This window comes from Hippoglossus stenolepis, chromosome 8 (assembly GCF_022539355.2).
Source record: "Hippoglossus stenolepis isolate QCI-W04-F060 chromosome 8, HSTE1.2, whole genome shotgun sequence".
Lineage (NCBI taxonomy): Eukaryota > Metazoa > Chordata > Actinopteri > Pleuronectiformes > Pleuronectidae > Hippoglossus > Hippoglossus stenolepis.
Window position 1 is genome coordinate 14346616 of NC_061490.1, and position 21222 is coordinate 14367837.

Genomic DNA, 21222 nt, shown 5'->3' on the forward strand with positions numbered 1-21222 from the left:
GGGACAGGATTGGCCAAGATGATGAATTACGCGAGGAGAGGGGTGGGAGCATCTAAAGGAACCATCAGAAACCCTCCTAATAATAAATCAGAGGAGGGAGAGATAACAAGGGAATGCTGCTCTGTCATGACAGTACATTAGAGACTGAGATATGTTTTTGTATGATAATAATAATTCTAACTCCAGTTACATTTTATTAGACTTCTTAGACATGACATTATAAACTAAAATATAGTTTTATATAAAAGTAATGATTTTACTATATAGAGTTTGTTGGACTTCTTAAACATGGCATTACACTGTTTTACAGAAAGAATATACTTTTATACTACAATAATAATAATAACCATTAACTCCAATTAGATTCTTGCTAAATTGCTTTGACATGACATTGCACTTATATACTATAACTTTTTTACAATAAACTAATATAAATATATAAATATATATATACATATATGTTTTATATTATTATAATAATGATACTCAATATATCTCCTATATCTATAATAAGATTTGTATTGACATTGCACTTTTTTTTTTTCACAAAAAAACCCAATATGTATGTTATATATTTGTGTTATATATACATTTTATTAGTAAAAAAAATATTTTCACTTCTGACCGTTATGAGTTCACAGGGGAAATCGAAAAGTACATTGACTCATTACACTTACACAAGTACATTGACTCATTACACTTACATTGACTCATTGCTTTATGTTGCTGTAATTTCCAGTAAGTGCATGCAGCTCACACTTCTTTTTTAAGCCCAGTATTATGCAAACTTGGCACATCTCCGCAGACCTAACCCACATGGATTTTGGATTTATGTTTCCATCTAGTCTTACTTAAACCAAGTCAGATCAAAAGGCTTTTATATAGGCAACACATGATCCCAATCTTACATTTTTGACATGTAGCCAGTGCTGCAAAGTTTCAAACTTTTCCTTGGAGGAGCACTGCATGCTCTAATGATGTCCCCCCACCAGAGGGCATTTGTTTTCTATACTGTAATACACCACAAAATGTATGTAAACTGTTGGGATATAAAGTTTGTGTCTCTTTGTTCATCCATAAAACAATACAAGACGTGTTTATTCCCCGCTGGTTGCAGTCAGGAATGAGAAAAGGGGGCAGCTCTGGGGGTAAAGCCCTCTGGTATTTACTGGGTTGGTGATACAATATCCATCTTGTTTAGTGGAGGATTACTTTGTTTAGGTTGAGAAGGCTGTGGTCCACAGGAGCAGCATCTGGTTCAGGAAACAGGGGGGCAGCCGGGGTCAGGGGTCACAACACCAGTGAACATCCATTTACATCTTCGCGGAGGCCTGAGAGTGAAGTATTGTTCCAGGGGAAACACAGGCTTGTTTAAGTGACACTGTTTCTTTGTCAGTTGAACATTTCAAAACTTAACCAGAGACACGAGCACCTTTATCACACTTTTCTGCTTGCTCTCAAAGTTGATTCAAAACTTAGATTTGGGATCCTCCATATATATTTATATGTTCATGATGATGCTGACTGAGAAAACATGAGGCTGAGCAGCTCTAGACTTTTGAAGGTGAGCTTACCTGTCTGCTGTCCCTGTCCATGGTGCTGATCTCTACCTGCTGTTCCTCACAGGTTAACAGACCACCAGTCTTTTCTTCACTGTTCTATCTAACAACAAGAGAAGCAACAAGTTAGTAGATTTGATCTTAATATTTGCTTCTAATCCTGTACGTGTGGTATAGTTCAGAGAGTAAACAAAGTATTAATGTTTCACAATAATGGGTCATTCCATATATATATATATATTCCATTTAAAGTGCTTTTCTAGCTTTAATTTGCCTTACAGTTATGAAAGGTAAATATATTTACTCAAGTACTGGACTTAAGTACTTAGTTTACATGAGCATTTCCTCTTTACACCCCATGATGCCTCTGCTCCACTTCATTTCAGAGGACAATATTGTACATTTTAATCAACTACATCAATTTAACAGCTTCAGTCACTCGTTACTTTTCCAGTCACTAGTTACTTTTTACATACAAAACATATTAACCATTTACAAATTATGCCTACACATATTTTATAGATTATAGATTACCTATTTTTTTGTTAAATTAGTTAAAGAGTTTAAATTAGCTTTATGAGAATGATCCAGTAATGGTAATCAAGACTATCAGGGGCTACTCTGTGAGTACTTTTACTTTTGATACTTTTAGTGCATTTTGCTGCTTTTACCAAAGAAACATTTAAGTTGCAGGACTTTGACTTGGAATGGAGAATTTACATTGTGCTGTAATGTATATACTATGAAGCTAAGTAAGTCTGAGTGAATTTTAACCAGGTTTTTTGCGATTTCATGGTCTGTGTCTCAGACCCTGGTCCACAAGGACACGCCATCATCCCCTATTTTAAAAACCAATAATGCAAGAGCAAGTATTTACACCCACTCCACATTTACATTTCTTGGCAGATTTCTCTGCGGAGTTCTGCTCTTTGCTGCTGAAGTGACTCTGAGAAAACACAGCTGCTTCTCTCGAATATGATGTCACCACAGGACAACTTTCTCCAGTGTTGATCTTTAATAAAGACGAAACCTTCATCAGTCACTTACGGACTGTCAGGGCCTGACAATTACAAGAACATGAAGACGAGATAAACAGCGCTGATTGTTTTTCGGAGGGATTGGCCCCAGGATGCTCTCCGCCTGGCGCGTAGCGGTGGCAGAGGACAGATGAAGAAAGCCTTTGTCCTTATCAATGAGCAGTGAGTGGGTGTTTTGATAAAGTCAAGTGTATATTACTGACTCATGCAACTTGACACACCAGTCATGAGTGACCCCAGAGCGTCATTAACCACCCCTCCCCGAGGTCACATCAAGGCAGACACTACTCAGGCTCTCACTCACTAAGTCCAGAGCCGGAGCCAGATCCACAGAGACCTGTCTATTTTCTCTGCTGCGGCCTTGGAAGGCAGTGTTTCTCTATCAGCCTACTCATATCTTTTGAAATAACAAACCACAGTCCCCCACATGTACAAGGCTCCCACAATTGACAGTGAAATTCATGTTCACTCCATTAAAGCTGAACCGCAATGAGTCCAATGCCAGCCAGCCAAGATGGATCAACTGCACGAGATGAGAAAAGACAGGGGTGCGCTCTTCAAAGAGAAAAGTCCCAGATAGCCTCCAATCAACCCTCGGGACTAACAAGGTCAAGCAGCAGAGTTGGATGACAGCGTTTTCCCTCAGAAATAACTTCAAAATGTCCCATTCTGCAGAGAAATCCAGACGCTATATCAGGGGGTTATTTTCTGATAAGAGCAGTGGTGGTGAGGAGAGAGGATTTGAAGTGTTGAATTGGCCTTTATAAGCTGTCTGGACACATAGGAGCCAGGACTCCTGAAGTTAGCTGTAAAAAGAAAGCCTTTGAAAGCCTCGAGCTTTGATGCTGCAGGATTTTATCGTGGTTCAAGTCGGTTTTCCTGGAGCAAAGCACAATTTGACTTTGTCTGAGAAAATCCAGCAAGCCTGCCAATTTTTATATAGTCTTCTATCATAAAAATTAATGATTTTTGCAGCACGAACGGTTGATTTTGTTCAATAAGTGTAGGTGCACATGAGTATCTTCACGTGTCCGCGTGTAACAGATGAACTGCTAAATCCATTCATGTCATCCTAATGACTCTGTGGGATGTCAGACGGCTCCACCGCACAATGACACCTTATTAGCCACTAAGAACCAACAAACCTCCGGTATGTTTTCACAGCTTGGAAGCTCGGGGTGATGTGGGGTCTGTGGAAGAACTGGCATCCCAGCAGTATAATCTCTGTTTAAGACACACACACACACACACACGCACACACACACACACACACACACACACACACACACACACACACACACACAAAGCAAACACAGGGCTTCCTCCGAGAGTTTCATTGGTCAAACTTCACTCACAAAACAACAACACAATATATACTTTCCAGTGAGGAATAACCAAGGCCTGCAGGAATCCCTGAATTCTGCGTTCAACCCGTGTAGCTTTATTTATTTCTGCCAGATGAATATCAGCTCAATCTGTTGAATCTTAAACCTCATCGTCACTGAGCCGTGCCTTCTGCTGCCCGTAAAGCTCGCTGCCACCCAGCAGACCACACACACTTTCACCCAGGCTGCTGCAGCATGGAGACTGGTGCAATGACCCCTGCATTCAAAATATCTGCTCAGACAGTTACAGTAGTTTTACCTCCTCAGACCGTGAGAGCTCGACAGGTGCTGCTGTGAGTTAAGACAGGACTGCCTGTGTTCAGCTCATCAAGAAATACATCATTCTTTAAGGTTTTATTGAATCTGTTATAGAAAGTTGTTCAGTTTAAACTTTACTGTTGTTTTGTAGTTTTCGTTGCACTGTTCTTATTGTTCTCTGCATTATTTTTACTGTTTTGTCCACCTCACTGATGATGGAAGATGAAACTGAATTCTGGTAGCCATTACTTCAAATAGGTACATATTGGACTTGACATTATTAGAGGTTATCTGTGCAGAAAGTCTTATAATTTATCTATAACTGGGATTTCCATGGCAACCATAGTCAAATTCATTTTGTTTATAACATTGAAGACTAGTATGGCACTCAGTGAGGACATACCTCCATAGAACCAACAGTCCCATTAAATTCAGTTACACACTCATTGATATCGGTTCTCTAAATATGCCTGAATTTTTTACCTCAAGAAATTCTGTATTTGCCCATTTTTCCAGATCTGAGCCAAACCTTAATGGGTTCTTTGTTGGCCCATGACCCATCCTTCCACCAAGTTTCATGAAAATTCGATCAGTAGTTTTTGCATAATACTAACTAACTAACTAACTAACTAACTAACTAACAATCTAACTAAGCAATGAACAAGGGTGGAAATCAACCCATGGGTTTTGAAACTAGCTTTTTGAAGAAGAGAGTTTTGATTTGGACCATATTGGATTTTTGGAGCCGTATTTTAATACCATATTTGGATTAGAGGGCGGAGCTGGAGAGGAGTGAGGGGTGGGTCTTAACCCTGAACCCGGGGGCTGTAAACACGCCCACCTACACGGCAACTGTCAACACCATGCTCCCGACTGCAGAACTAAGTAGCTGCTAACACAGTTAGCCTCCATAATCCCAAGTAAATTTCATATCTTTTCTTCATACAGTCCATGGTGGAAGTGGTACATTCATTAAATTCAGCAGCAAATAACCAGTCGCAATATTTTTTTGTTATGTTCTGCTGATAAAAAAGACCCAGGGAGCTAAGAATCAAAATATAAAACATGTGGTTCGTCTGATGCAGAACGTAATTGCTCTCAAATAAAAGCTGAAAGTCACTTTGACCCCATTGTTGCTGCTTTTCTTTGTCAGCTCAACTGTGCTGGAGCCAACACAACAGAAAATATGCCACGTTTCTACTTTGTGACTGAACTGAAGATAAACTGACCCACATGTTGTAGTGTAGCAGTCATCATATTAGATTGATGTGCATGCAAATAAATTCATGCTGGGTTAACAATCACAATTACACTGCTGTCATTTCCCCATGAGCTTTTATTGTTTCATATACTGAACTTAACTGACAAGACGACTTGGCGAAGACTATAACTTCGGCTGGAATCAGTCATCAATCATGTGCACAATATGAAATAATAAAGGAAGAACTGCTGCAAATGTAACCACAGCGCCCTTTTTTATCTTTAGCTATGGCGTAAAACTCAGCAGAATAAGCCTGGCAGTGGAGGAGAGCAGCGTAACACGACATGTCACATTGACTTATGTAAGTGATGAGCAGAACATCGGTCGTCCAGCGGCGGTTCTTCGCTCCGACCACAAGTGCGGCGAGGAGTCCCACCACAGTCCCTGTTAATAAAGGGGTCTGTGAGGAGAGGGGAGGTCAAACAGAGTGCTGCAGCTGCACATGAGGATAAATATGCCGGGGATGATGGGCAGAGGTGTGGGGGTGGCGACACAAAGGACCTGGGGAGTGATCAGGACGGAGAGAGGTCTCCCATCACTCGCCAGAACCAACAGCAGAGGAGTGAGGAGGATCACATCAGCGGCTGATACATGGACAGATGATGTATTTAGGCAGCTTTCAACCCAACAAGCGAACTGCCTATTAAATGCAACAAGTCATTTCTGAATTATGTGAGGTAGTAAGGACACCAACTCTGATCCCGAACCGCAGCTGTGTTCCCATCTCCCCGGATTTCTGCTCACCTCTGCTCCTCCCAGTGTGTCAATAAGAGGCGACCTCCTCTTCCTCCTATTCCTCTTCCTCCTATTCCTCTTCCTCCGCCGTGAGTCAGGCAGGCCAATCTGTCAGGACACAATAAGCTACCTCTCCAGTTATGTTGTTTCTGGAACCCTCTGGCCCCGCTTGTTCTCCCTCTTGGTGGACAGAAATTTGCCAAGAAGACACTCTTCTGTGACGGATTTATCTCCCCTCCCTGATCTTGGCTGGATTTGACCCCCCCACACCCCCACTCTCTCTCTCTCTCTCATGGGTGTGTTTGCTTTTACTCATCAATGTGGAAGTTGTGTGATCATGGATGCTCTTTTCATTCCACTCGGCTCGATCATCGCCTTCAGTATTTCCAATCAGAGGAGCATGGGCACGTAAAAGGTTGAGACTCTAAACATGCGGATGAATCTGACAGTTTAGCTTTATTCAGATACTGGGGGCTCAGGTCTGTCAAAGTCATTACATGCTGTTTCGAAGTGTAGGCACTTGTAATTTATGGCTGTTCTCGTCATCACCATTAGTGACCAGTAACAGGAATTAATGTATGATTCATGCACTTCACGGGGGTGGGAGGGATATGAATAAATAGATAAAGATGGACGACTCCATTTCCCTCCACTATCCGTAAATGAAGCCAAAATATCCCGATACAAATGCTGCCATTTTGCGAATTTGGAGCCGGAGTCTGCGTAGTAGAGATCAGGGGTTTTATTGCAATAAATAACTAATTATAACCTTCTTACCAGACAAATTAGCACTTGAACAAACATCAGTGTGATAACAACAACCGAAAATTTACTTGACATGTATATTGACATGCTAGTTTGGTCCACGTCCCATCTGCCAACATAGAGGGGGTGGGATTTATAACCTATACTGCAGCCGGCCACCAGGTGGCAATCAAGATGCTTTGGCTTCACTTTTGGGGAGCTGTCATGTTTTCCCTATTATAAACAGACTATGGCAACATGCAGGATATTTGCAACTTTATAATGCCTTACAATTTCCAGGGGGAATATTTAACTCGACCTAGCGCCTGAGATTTGAAGGTGCAATGCATGTTTTTTTATTGTTAGCTTTTGTTTTCAGGATAAGGCCCCGTTTAAAAGCAGGAAATCATTACTAGAGACTCAGTGATGTGGTCATTATGAAAATGTTATGCTACATTCCCATGTCTCATTCCCAGTCCTTCACCATCTGGTTTTTAGATTCTTGTCGAACTGGGAGTGTCCGGGTTGGTACATCAGACACACTCCTCGCACCTCCCCCGCACCATCATGGCACACCTGACAAAACTCTGTGTCAGATAGGATGTGATCACAACAACAAAAATAAACAGACATGAGGGGAACTGGACAAATCCTCTGCCATGGTTCCACTGAAGGTGAAGCAACCGCTCTGAATCAGGGGCTTTGTTGTGGTCGGAGGTGCAGATGCAGATGTTTATCAGAAAAACCCCGGGTTTATTTGTGTCTTCTAATTTTCCTTTTATCACAGTTCTTTGCTATGACGACACTCGAGTCTCCGCGAGGCTGCTTGATGGAAAAAGTGAGAGTGAGAGCAGAGTGAGGTGTCCAAGGATGTGGAGGGTGATTACTCACAAAGCTGCTCTGAACGCTGCCAAACACTTCAGGTCGTTTTCTCTCCCTCTCTCTCTGTGTGTGTGAGTCATTTGCTAACAGAGCTTCCTCCTTCCCAGCGGTGGTCATGGGAAGAGGCTCCAACTCGACTGTTAGTCAGAAGAAAGGCATTGAACTCCGGGCAAAAATCAACACCTTGTAACGCACACCACAAACATTTTCAGCTAAAAGTAGAAACACAACAAACCAGCGCAGGTTTACTCACTACAACAACCTCTCTTGTTGTGGTGACCGAGGAGAAACACAACCTGAATTCCTGAATTTAGATCCCAGATTTTATTGTTTCAAACAAGCTGTTTTCAGCTATATTGTGCTGTGGTATGTGTGTTAAAGCGATAGTTCACCCCAAAATGAAAATTCCCTCATTATCTACTCACCACTGTGCTGATGGAGGGGTGGGTGAAGTGTTTGAGTCCACAAAACACTTTTGGAGTTTCAGGGGTAAACAGCGTTGCAGCCAAATCCAAAACAATTGAAGTAAGTGGTGACCCGACATTAAAATTCAATTGGAAACAGCATCATTTACACCATGTTTTTAGCCTAAATGTCCTTTGTGATCATTCTCTGGAGCCGCGTTCGTGTGTGGAGCACAGACGACATTTAGGCTAAAAACATGTTGTAAATTATACGGTTTTGAGTCGATTCTGAATGTCGGGGCTCATGGACACTTGGATGACACCACATGAGCAGTATGTTTTTTCTGTTGTTTTCGTACGTTTGAAGAATCCGTCTCGGGTTACTTCAACTCTATTGGATTTGGCTGCAACGCTGTTTACCCCTGAAACTTCAAAAGTGTTTTGTGGACTCACACACGTCACCCTCCCCTCTATCGAAATAGTGGTGAGTAGATAATGAGTGAATTCTCATTTTTCGGTGAACTATCCCTTTAAGCGCTACAAAGCATTCCTCCTTTTAATGCAGCAACTCAGTTTATTTATTTCAACTTTTGAACCTGATGGCTGATCATCAGGGACAACCTTGTGTGCTGCTGTCGCTGGTTTCCTCTCTGCAGTGCAGGTTGCTGTGCCTGGTCTCATTCGTTTTAATCCTTTCCTGAGTGACTAAAACAGCAGTGATAAATGAAGTGCAGCCGCAGAAACAGTCTCTTCTAAGTGCTGAACTTTCTCTGCTTTCACATCATCTATTACCAAATTATTAGTGTCAATCTGAAAAGGGTGGCGGGTGGAGGACTGTGGTGGGTGGTGGTGGGCCATAGGAGACACCACCGCTACCTCTGCAGCACGCATAAATCACCAGGCTAATAAATTGAAAGCTAAATGACTTCTTGCCCTCAACATATATCACGGAGGCAAACCAAATGAAGCCTTATATACCCCAGAGGACAGAGGAATGCTTCTGTTCATAACAGTGATTTGTGGATGGCTCGCAGGGCTGCTGGCCTCAGGAGTCGGGGTGGACCCTGTTTGGACTCTCAAGCACTTTCTTATACCGGCACAATTCGATATGTGTCTTTTGAATTTGTTTATTAATAGAATAATACTTGTAGTTCTATTGTATTATGTCTTTTGTCTTTTAGACAACAACACTTTTAATATCTAGCAAATTATTTTTATTGTCACAATTCTGAAAATTTGAATGAACAGATAAAGTGAGGTAACGTGTGTTGGCAATGTTCACACTCTATTTAACTGACATGTTTACAATGCTGAGGGGAAGAAAATTAAAAATGCTAAATTATTGAGTCTTATATTGTTGCATTAGATTGTTTCCTTAACAGATGGATGCCATGTTGAGAGGATATTATATTTATATTTCTTTACTGAATAGTGATATTGGAAAAACATGTCAGATTTGGCACAATTGAACAAATGTTGACCATCACTGAAACCACCCCAACATCAATACAATGGCGCCACCCAGTGGATTAAAAGTATCTAGTTCTTGTAGGTGGCCTTTGTTTTTGTACACAGTGAAAACACAAATTGCTGCATTAGAGATAAAACTTGTTTAAATGTGAAATATGTCCTATCTTGATGATATGAAGACATCAGAGTCATTTCATTTTAATTGGTTAACTGGGAAAAGATACAAAAATTAAAATTGAAAGAACAGCAATCAAAAAAACAGAAAGATAATCAGTTTAAAAAACAGAGGAGGATAAAAGGAATGCCATAAGAAACATGTTTTAATAAAAGACACTAAGGATGTTGCCTGTCTGATGAGCTGCTCCACAGCAAAAGCCTGATCACCCTTAGACACCAACTGTGATCTGGGAATAACCCACAGAAAAAACTACTGTAATATGAAGGTTAGTTAATGTACAAATTCCCATTCCTGTGAAAAACTATGCACAAAGGGACAAAATAGTTCTTGGCTGTTTTCTGGGTTAAGAGCCAAATTAAACAGCACTGTCAGCATTTTTTTCCCTCTTAAATCAAATTCCTGTTAACCTCTCTGTAATCCCACCTGGATCGAGCAGCTCGGATCTGTCTGGGACACTTCTTGAAATGCTGTCTGCAGTGAGTGTGTGCCTAGAATGACATGAAGTATGCAATGCAAACATGTCCTTTCTCCGCACAGAGCAGAACAAGCCTCGGTGTCCTGGCTGTTTGCCTTGTTTGATGCATTATGGGAATTCTAATGCCGAGGTTGGGGAAATATTTCAGCATGTGCAAATCTGAGAACTTTTTCATCGTCACATTTTGTTCTGCAAACAATCCGGGAGAAACAGGAAGCTTTTTTTTATCTTCAATACACTACACGCATTAAAATGCAGGAGCTTTGTGTTGATACAGGTTTATTCATAATTGATTAATGTGTTGATTCGTGTTGAGGAACAGCAGATGGAGCTCTCAGTGAGAAACATCAGCAGCCTGGAGAAGATAGTTAGATAGATGGCCAGCTGTTAAAGAAGTATAACTTTAAAAACGACATAAAGCTATGGACATGCATTAGAAACATACGCTGTGTTGACTGTGTTTATCTCTGTTTTGATCATGTGATTTAAAAGAAAGCAACCCATCCAAAATTTAGAGGAAAGATGTCATAGCTTGCTCTTGCAAATGAAACGGGTGTAGGAGGACAGAGCTGGGAAGTGGAACACAGATGATGGTAAGACGAGTCATAGCTCAGCAAGTGGATAAGTGCATGTGGTCTGTGAAATGATGGCTGCTTGGGGCAAATTGTTGTGCTGGCTCTGTTGCGGTTTAGACTCTGGCATGTAGACTGGGTAAATACCAGCAAAATCTGAGGAAGCAAAAATAGTTCTCTCCAAATGAGAGTGGAGCCATTCAGCATGACAGAGTCTGTAATTATAAAGAACAAAAGCTCACTTAATGATAAACAAAGTAAAGTGTCACAATTTCCGAAAATTCTTAAACACCGCCAACGTCAGAAGACCTAATGGTAGTTAATACACCAGAAACGTTGTAATATAATGTATGTATTATATTTTTGACTAGAGGCCCATAGAAGAATTGGAGGAGTTACGTCATTTAACATCCTTTTGTTTTGGGAGACAAAAATATGCTCCAAAAAAAGCAGAGGGCGACAGAAGTTAAACTTCTTCAACTCTTTGTATACAGCTCAACATGCAGAGGTTTTTCTGTCCAGCTCAACCCCACACACACTGCACTCAGTACTGCAAGTTCATCCAGATACGATATGGACAGTTTACATTTAACCTTCGGTTCTCTCCTGCTCTGCAAACTAATGCCCTAAATAACTAACTGTGAAGTGAACTAGGTGAACTGCAAGTCTGTGAGATTATCCTGCAGCACCACTACAGCCATGTGAAAGGCCATAAACATCAAGAATGTCTTGTAAAATATTGTTCATCCTGTATTTCAGTCAAGTTGTCAGACTTAAATCAGTGCGAAAGATATCAATACACTGCAGCTTTAAATAAAGCTTAAGATATATAAATGTCAGGGCACGGAATATTCTCCAAAACTCTCAACAGGCCTCAGTGTTCATAAAGAAGAATCTGCTCCCTCACACTGTTGCTGTAAAAACCTCCCAAAACAAAAGTGGTCACATTTCATTAGTCACAAATTTAATGCCTCGCTGCATCTGAAAAACAGGGACATGAAAAGACAGTGTCCATTTTTAATTTAGATGACCCAGACATAGTTTTCATTTCCCTCCTCATTTCAACCGTATTCTGTCAGTGCTTCAGTCTCTATCTTGCTGTGACAGCATCATGCAAAATATATAAAAACTTGCATGCAGTGACCCAACAGTTGTAACTGAGTACGTGACTTTAAGGTCACAGAAACCATGTTCACTACTGATACTGAACCTGATTTTCAACAATGTATTATATCTATTGATCACTGTTGTCCTCTATGTGTCCCCTGCACTGAGTAGAACTCACTAGAGGAAGTCTAAATGTTGCAGAAGTCAGTTATTCAAAGCTAAAACTGGACAAGTGACTTTTGGAATTTCTCAGTGTGGTAAATGTGAACGCTCTTGTAAACATTAGATTGTTCAGAACCACAGTAGCTTTGTGATATAACCACAATTTCTCTATATTTGAGGAAGAATGTCATGTACAGTTAATCTGAAACTATTTGACACATTCAGGGAAAAATGCCTGATTTTTATTCACTTACTGGCTGAGAAGTGGCACAATTCCTGCCGTCTGGGAAGGAGGTGTTACAGACTAATGAGGGAAAAACGATACAACTACTTTGTCATATCAGACAAATGTTCATTTAAAAAAAAAAAAAAGTTGTTTTACTAAAAAAAACCTCATACGTAATGTGCAAATAATTTCTTGTTTGACTTCACACTCAACACCAGATCTTATGTTTTCACATCACTTAGTCTGCCCTTGACGTTCCTGCTAAACTCCTTCCTGTTAAATTATCCCACAGTTTATCACCAGCCATTAAGATAAATCTCTTTAAGTGCATTCTCGTACAATCAGTCCCATGTCGGGGATTGAATCAGTTCACCCTGTTGATACCGTTTTCTTTATTTGATTTACTTTTCCCAAGGTGCTTTCAGTGAGCCAAAGCAAAGTGGGTTCAGCGTCCTGCGCTCTCGGTTTGATAGAGAACCGGCACACAATGCTCTCAGCTGAAACTACCTTAAACAAACAGTGGGGGGAAAAGCAAACAGCCCGAGAAAATCAATGGAAAAGCTTCAGGGAACAGACATTTGTTTTCAATCAGATGATTTAACATAGTAAAATGGAAAAATTACAAATGTTACAGAGGCTGAAATGTATTAAAATACGATTTAATATATAACAAATATAGTGATTGACCTGAACAAGTTTTAATGACAGTTGGATAAGCTCAATGTAGCTGTTATATTTAATATCATCTTAAGTAAGATATCTTAATGCAAGTTGTATTTATTTGTGTCCTATGTAATACATCTCCAATTCAGTATCAACATCAATCTGTACTTCCAGTAACTGCAGGCACAGTGAACCCTAATTACTCTAAATACTGAAGTCTGCATTTGGCAATAAAAACATGATGCTAAAAAACAATATATAATTTTCACATTGTACACCCCATGAAATTATCTGCTTTACATATATATATAATTTTACATAATTGTATAAAAATAACAAATACACTCAAACAAAACACAACAATAGTTTATGACACATGCACAGCAAATCACCATCTTTACAGTTTGTTTACTGGCATCGGGGAAACTTAAAAAGCGTGTTTCACTTTGGAAGAACATTTTCACCTTCAACACAAAACTACAGTAAATATTTATTGAAGTCAATGTATTGAAACCCATGAGGTTGTTAGTCAGCAACAGTGTTCACAGTGTTTATTGGGTTTCTGACTGAATACATGTGGTGCAGAAAACTAGTGCTTGCGGCTCCCTCTCATACTGTAATCAGCTCTATAACGGTGACGTGTTTCGTGAGGTCACAGTGGCCTTGACCTTTAACCATCAAAATCATATCCTTCATGAGAATGGGACAGACATGTGGACGTACATAAGTATGGAGAGACACTTCTACAACCTCAAAAACACTCTGAAGTACTTAAGCACTTTAGGTTTACTTATAGCCAAAGACGTGTTTTGTGAGGTCACAGTGAACTTGACCTCCGATCTCCAAATTGTATCCATCATTATATTTAACCACCATTCAAGCGGATGTTTGTGCCAGATGTAATGAAATCCCCTCGTTTTAGATACAATGGAACAGATTCAGCACAGAAGCATGAAAAAATTCCGATATGGAGAGAAAGGTAGATAATGTGTAACAGTCACGAAAAGTAACTCATGGTTCCCTACGTTTTATATTTTAACAATCGTAAAACCAACAATTGTTAAGTTTGACTGGAGGGTGAACCAAACTTCTGAACATTACTGTAACAGTTGATTTCATAATGTATTGGCACAATGTGTTAAGAGGCTCACACATTGGCTTCCACTCAACTGACAAGCAAAGTAGCTTTATGGTTAGCTAGCTAGCTAATGTAGCATGTGACATGACAGCTGTCAGAGGAAAGTAAAAGATGGGGAGATTGTTTATTTCCTTTCTAGTGTGCAATGAATGAATGATGCCTGACTTTCAATCTGTAACGTTACGAGCTGTACTGACATAATACCCAGGATGCACTGCAGATTTAAGTTTAAGCAGGAGAGCATTTCCAAACACCGAGAATGATCTGCCAAAATGAAATATAACTTTTAGTCTCTTTTACATTGGCACAGTAAGGTAGACAAACGCCTTAATATTCATCTGATTGCGCGATGAAATGAAGTTCCTTTCACAGCTCAAGTGTGTACTCATCGAGTGAGGTCTGGAGATTTAGTGCAAGAACCTGACGGAATTTCCGTCAGTTATATCTAATGCTTTTTGAAGACAAGACACGAACACAAAGCTGTGACAGACAACAAAGAGATTTGAGTAACATCTTCATCAAATCCTTACAGCAGTGTAACAAAACCTCTCTGTCTCTGTTTTCCCAAGTGCGTTGAGGTTGACGTCATCACTAGAGTCCGTTTGCAGAAGGTTTAGCTTTTTGGGTACGCGGAGGCTCGAAAGAGATCCAGACAGTTTGCTGTGATGAGGGCACCGGTCAGCTGCCTCCACTGTCTGGTGGTGGGGTTTTTCATTTTGTCCAGCACCAGGTGCAGATCCTGGATCATGTCCCTGTAGCTGTCTCCATAGGGCAGACTCCAGGAGTACAGAAAGTCATAGGCAGGCTTCCACATTGACTGCAACAGAGCAGGACGTGGTTAATTGACATGTACAGTAAAAACGTAGATCACATTCAATGTATACATTACACTGACCTGGGCGCCGACGTCTCCACTTTTCCCTAGATGTGGTGATTCGTAGCCGGCGATCTGAGCACTGGAGAGTTTCCCCATCTTCTCAGCGAGCTCCCGCCACCGGGCCCCGAGCTCCACAGCAGTGGACAGGATGACAGTGTTCTGAATGAGCTGAGCCACCAGCTTCACAGAGTCCATCTTGAGCAGGCCCTAGGATGAAAAACACAGGAATGCTCATAAAGATGCATGGAAAACACATGAAATCAGAACATATGGGCTGTGAAATTGCTGTAGCAAGAGTGGATAGTGTGTGTGTATGCCAATTATTCTGGGAATATACTGTGCTTGAATACACATCTATCTAATAATTCATGAATTCTACGTCTGTCTGTGGCTCACACATCTCCAGAACCGTGTATCTTATCGGCTGACACTTGGCATGTGTATCGTTAAGGGCTCAAGGAAGTTCAGTGTCGAATTTGGCGCAATTTGGACATCTGATACGTTCAATATAAATAAACCTTGAATAAAGAGACAACAGCGCTCAGTAGCAGTACTCAGTAGGTGCCTGGTACTCATCTACTCACCACCATTAGTTCATGCAAAAACTTCCTGCTCTTCTCTGCGTGACAGTCTTCCTTCAGCTTCTCCAGAACACACGCCACCTTATCATCGTCGGTTTCAGCGTGCCGCCGTGTGATGGTGTCCAGCGACAGGTTGCTGTACCCTAAAGCATCGGCTAAACCCCTCCAGCTGGTGATGTGATCAGTGACCAGCGTCTGGATGGAGGAGTACATGTAAGTGAGCTTCTTGAAGGGCAACGTCATGTTGTCCAGGAGCACCTCTGGGGTGACCTTGATGCCAGTGAAGTCAATCACCTGGTCTCTGGTTATGAGCTTGAAGTTCTTGCAGTGAATCAAACCAGTCCTACCGCGCAGAAATCCGATATACCACTCTTTAACTTTCGAGTTGCCCACTGATCTGACGGTTTCTCTGGAGAGAAGAGCCATGGTGTCGCCCTTGAAGTACTCCAGTAGGTAGTCCACACGTGGCTGACGGAGGACTGACTTCAGAGCGACACCGTACCACTGCAGGTTCACAGGTTTGTTTTTGAATTTGGGGAGATCTGGAACCCTCTCCTCAGGGATTTTCGCTATTTCAGGTCGCTTTTCCAGCTTCCTCGACAACCGCTTTTCTAATCGGATGGGTGGTGCGGGAGGGGAGGGCACCTGGAAATGTGCAAGAGTCGCAGCGTTCGATTCCTTCACTTGTAGATCTAATTCAAAGGGAGTCATTTCTGAATTACCAGCACAAGATAATGCAACAGGCAGATTCAAAACCGACCCTATTTTGAGCTGACTCTGTCTCACTTCTTTCAGTTTGTCCTCAGGTTTGATTATAAACGCTGAGCCTTTGATGTTCACTCTGACACGCAGGTCGTTCACTTTGTCGGGTTTAAACCGATGTTTTCCCCACAGCTGCAGCACAAGCGGAGGCGGGTTTTTGTTGCCTCGACATATATCTGAAAATGGAAGCTTTGGTGGAACGTTCTCATGACAGCAAACCACTATTACTACTTTGAATGATGGATGAATGTACCTGGGACCATAAACTGCTACAGTGATTTGCCGGTCAAGGTAATCCCACACCGACATAGCGGGTGACTGAATTGCAGAGGCCTCTGCGACTGCAATCACATAAAAATGTGTCTTCAGGTTCTGGAGCTTCATCTGCATCATGTTCTTGTAAATGTAACAGTCGTCCACTTTTAGATAAGGCCCATCTCTTTTGTTGGACAACAGCCCGACCACGGTGGCCATCACTTGACTTGACGAGTCACTCTTCACCTCTCCGGACAGTTTCACCTCCAGAGAGATACACGTCTTTGTGTTGATGTTGGTGAGAACCACCTCCAGAGGCAGACTCATGGTTGTCCTGTAGTTGTTATTGAGTCCAGGAGGAGGGTCTAGCATTGCTTTCAACGTAACTTCCTGTACTTCTCCAGGAGGAACGTGGCCCTCTGGGATATGCATGCTAACACCTGAGTCCGGTAATTGTACCGTGCCTCCGGCGTGGCCGATCCTGCTGATAACCTGAAAACCAGTGGCCTGGGTCTGAGCCCATCCGGGGCTCTGGCTCATCAGATTTAAGTCTAGGCACGAGCGGGTTAGCTGCCTGTGGCTCAGCCAGGCCATCTTATAGGCCTCTCTGTCATTCTTCAGCCACTCAAAGTCTGGGTTCAGCACTGGCATGGGTGGTTTGAAGCTGTCCTCCCGTTTGGGCACTTTTCTCTCCAGATCATCCAGGATGTCTGAAGCACTCCTCCATCTCCCAGATCTATTGGTGACTTTGTGTTTGTTATGCAAAAAGTTCCCCACGTTGCCCTCATCTGACGACGTGCTGACGGCGTCATCGTTATTTGTGTCCTGGTGTTTTTCGTTGTCTTGTTTTACATCTGATGTGTTGCAAATGTGTTTGTCTGTGCTGTTGTGCACGATGTCATCTAAGAACGGGTTTGATGCAGACAGTTTGTTCCAGAAGGGATTGTTTGTCTGAGATGATTGAGCAACTTCTGGCTGTAGAAGCAGCCACTCAGAGTTCTGTAGGACTCGTGTCACATGCCCACCTGTGAAAAAAATAGTTTGGTTTTGTTAACAGTAAATATACTAGGATTTGACCTTTAGAGCAAAACCAGCTTGTGTTTCCGAGGGATTTACCATTCAGGTTGTTGCTTGTTGATGCATTGTCACCCAGGTCAATCAGTGTCCCCTCAGATTTACTCCGCATGAGACTACCGACCCGACGGAAGGACGTTATTCTTCCAGATGCCATATTTTCATCTGTAAACATCAAAACAATGTAGTTTTAATTTATCTTTATTTCACCTTTTACTAGCAGCTTTTACTAATCTCAACATTACTTTATTCTAGGACTGGGCAATAACACAATAACAATAATTATTGCAACATACTTTTCATCAATAGCAACATAACATAGGTTCAATATATATATTGATATGAAGCTTATGCAAGCACAGTGAGGAGGTAGAACAGATAATTGATCAACTTCCAGATTTGTAAAATGCTTCGCTGCTCATCAAATCACAACCTTCACTCCAGAATCAGTCTTTAAGTCTTGTAATGTGAAATATATAATAATTGATAAAGCGATAATTATTGATATTAACTGACATGACCAGCCCTACTTTATTCCGTATATTACATATATTCCTTAATCCATCTAACCAAGAGTCCTGAAGTAGAATAAAAAGAATACCATATATCCTGAATAAAGATTTACCATATTTATTAATAGAACTCATCTAGAGATTAAACAATTAGTCAATTAATCTATTACTTCGTCAACATTAATCCACAATATCTTCTTAGATAGATAGATATTAATCCTATGTAAGTATATTAATAACAAATCAGAATATGTCAAATGGGACCTTTGGCAACTGATGGCATTTTTTACTTTTGAATAATCAATCAAGAAAATAATTGGTAGATTAATTGATCAGAGTAATAGTTCGCTGGAGCCCTGAACACATCTGTAAGCAGACAGATATTCTGAAATGCTGTGACACATGACATCAACAGGTTCCTGCACAACAATGAGACAATGCGAGCAAAGTTATTGTTGTTACTGTCTCGGCTACGTTTCCCTTCAGCACAGTTGAGCCTCAGGGTTTCTGCAGGTCTCCTCTGTGTGTGTGTTTGTGTGTGTGTCACAGAAAACTGTTCCAAATGCAAAATAAAGCCTGAACTCTTCAGCCTGTCACTTGTTTGTGTAAAAGGACACAACCCATTCATGACTTGTCACAGTGAGTCAGTCATTAATAATGTGGTCTCTTACACCAGTGCACAAAAACAGGTTGGTCTTGTCAGGCCTATGACAGTGTAGTCAGCTCTCCCAGCGCGGCTCGCCACAATAAAAGTGGCTACTGTAAAACTGACAGTGAAATAGACTCTCCTGGTGAATCTGTGCACGGCAGACTTAACTTCGTGGGTCTACTGTATCTCCTGCAGTGCCGTACAAACAGGTTTCACGATTCTGATTTAATCAGTAGTAAATATTCTGAAGCAAATCTTACATTCATTTATTGCTTTGAAGATCCATGCATGGGCAGATTAGATGTTACCTGTTTTAAATCATTGCTTTAAACTTACAGGAAAGTCTTGTAATGTCTGTCTTTTTAACTGGTTGTAATGGATGATGTTTGTTTTTAATATTTTCTATTATGTTATCTTTCTTCTCCTAGTTTTATTTTTGCTTTGATCTGTGTTGTTTCGTTCTCCTGAACTTTGTAAAGCATTGTGTGACCTTGTCTAATAACAGTTGTAGAAATAAAGTTGTATTATTATTTATTATCATATAAGCCAAACTCTCAGCAGCACAGATTTAGACATTACGATCTTTACAAACTTAAGCTACAGGTGTGTGTTGATACACTGCGTACTTACATATTAATAAAGTACACCCTTCTTAGGGTACTTTCTATTTATAAGAGTCCAAAAACCAGGATTAAACACGAGACAAAAGCAAACAAAGTGTGATCTCACCGTCGGCATGAGATGTCTGTAGTTTTCCTCAGACGCGTTGACAGTTGAAGTAACCAGACCTCTGTCATCGACCGAGTATCTACGAGCTTCACCTCCTCACGTTTCTGTGTTTGCTCTCCGACACGGAGCATCTCGGGACTGGGAGTTTTACTCGACTCAGGAAGCCCCTTCTGGAGGAGTGGCCTCTCCGGCTCGGCAGACTACAACTCCCACAATGCAGCCGCCGTGTTTGCGCAGGTGATTTTTTTTAGTCCCCACCTGAAACCGAATGATACTACGTGCGGGTTTCGACAGGAGCTGATAAGCGTGCTGCTAGCTGCTAACTGCTAGCTGCTAACTCAGAGGACAAGCACGAGAAACAGAGGGTGATTCACACGGTTAGCATTTAGCATAAGAACATTAAGCTAAAGTTATTTAAAACGACACAGCACTGGGAGATTGTGGTTGTATTAGATACCGATTTGCTGATTACAAATAAATTGTTGTGTATTAATGAGACAGATCGAACAAAACGAAGCCCAGCAGCCATGCTAGTCCCTCTGACAGTCTGGTAATAGTGGCGTTTGTTGGGTATTTATTGATTTCACTGTTTGCCATTATCACTGCTGCTGTGTTTCCTGTGTAGATCAAAGCCAACACGAACAGAGAGGTTGACAGATGTTAATCTCATCAAGGACAAGAGTCTGACTATCTCACTGAACAGGTTGTGTACACATCTGCTGTGATGAGAGCCTGAATAGATCACTAACTGAGCCTGGTGGCGTCATATTTGATCCTTGTGGGAAAAATTCACATCAGGAAACCACAATTTTGACCCTATAGCACAATAGTGTATAAAAAGTTATAACCAGAAGTTCACTATCTGTCATTTCAAAGGTTTTCCACGGGCTCTTAAAAAGTCTAAAATTCAATAATCTGAATTCTACGTCCTTGAAAGTCTTGTATGGGTTAAACTATTTTGTACTAGGTCTTACATATGTTAAGGTAGGTCTTACTTATATTTATGTTCATTTACGCTACTTCCATCGCACTTTAATAATTTTTTTTAGAGATAAATGTTTTTGTGTGTGTGTGTGTGTGTGTGTGTGTGTGTGTGTGTGTGTGTGTGTGTGTGTGTGTGTGTGTGTGTGTGTGTGTGTGTGTGTGTGTGTGTGTGTGTGTGTGTGTGTGTGTGTGTGTGTGTGTGTGTGTGTGTGTGTGTGTGTGTGTTTTGTGGTCCTGATAACATGGGACTGATAACTGATAGTCTAAGAACAACCTGGTCAGAATTTATCCCTCTCTGTTTGGCTGTGAGAAACACTATGGATGCCATTACCTACTATTTTAGATATTATGAGCGAGTGTACAATTAGTGGGATTAATGGGACATTCTTCATATTTTCCGTACTTGACATAGGCCTAAAGTTAATTCATCATGGTCTTAAAAAGATCTTAAAAGTCTTTATTTTAACTTGTTGAAACCTGCGGAAACCCTCTTTCAGAGTTCTTGTGTTTCTTGAATGCAAGCCCTGGTATTCAAAAGACAGT

At 41.1% G+C, this 21222-nt stretch overlaps 1 protein-coding gene across 2 annotated transcripts; it reads right to left on the reverse strand.

The window, feature by feature from the left end:
- Positions 1 to 13036: 13036 nt before the first annotated feature.
- On the reverse strand, positions 13037 to 19840 carry macc1 (MET transcriptional regulator MACC1). 2 transcript variants are annotated; one of them, XM_035164805.2, is made up of 5 exons: positions 19696 to 19840; positions 17848 to 17970; positions 15718 to 17756; positions 15152 to 15340; positions 13037 to 15073 (listed from the first exon to the last, which is right to left on the reverse strand). In XM_035164805.2, the coding sequence occupies exons 2-5, from the start codon at positions 17960 to 17962 to the stop codon at positions 14870 to 14872; spliced, it is 2547 nt and encodes an 848-aa protein (XP_035020696.1). In that variant the 5' UTR covers positions 17963 to 17970; positions 19696 to 19840; the 3' UTR covers positions 13037 to 14869. The 2 variants fall into 2 exon arrangements, with proteins under 2 accessions (XP_035020696.1, XP_047196667.1); XM_047340711.1 differs by lacking the exon at positions 19696 to 19840 and having other exon boundaries at positions 17848 to 17980.
- Between the last annotated feature and the right edge of the window lie 1382 nt (positions 19841 to 21222).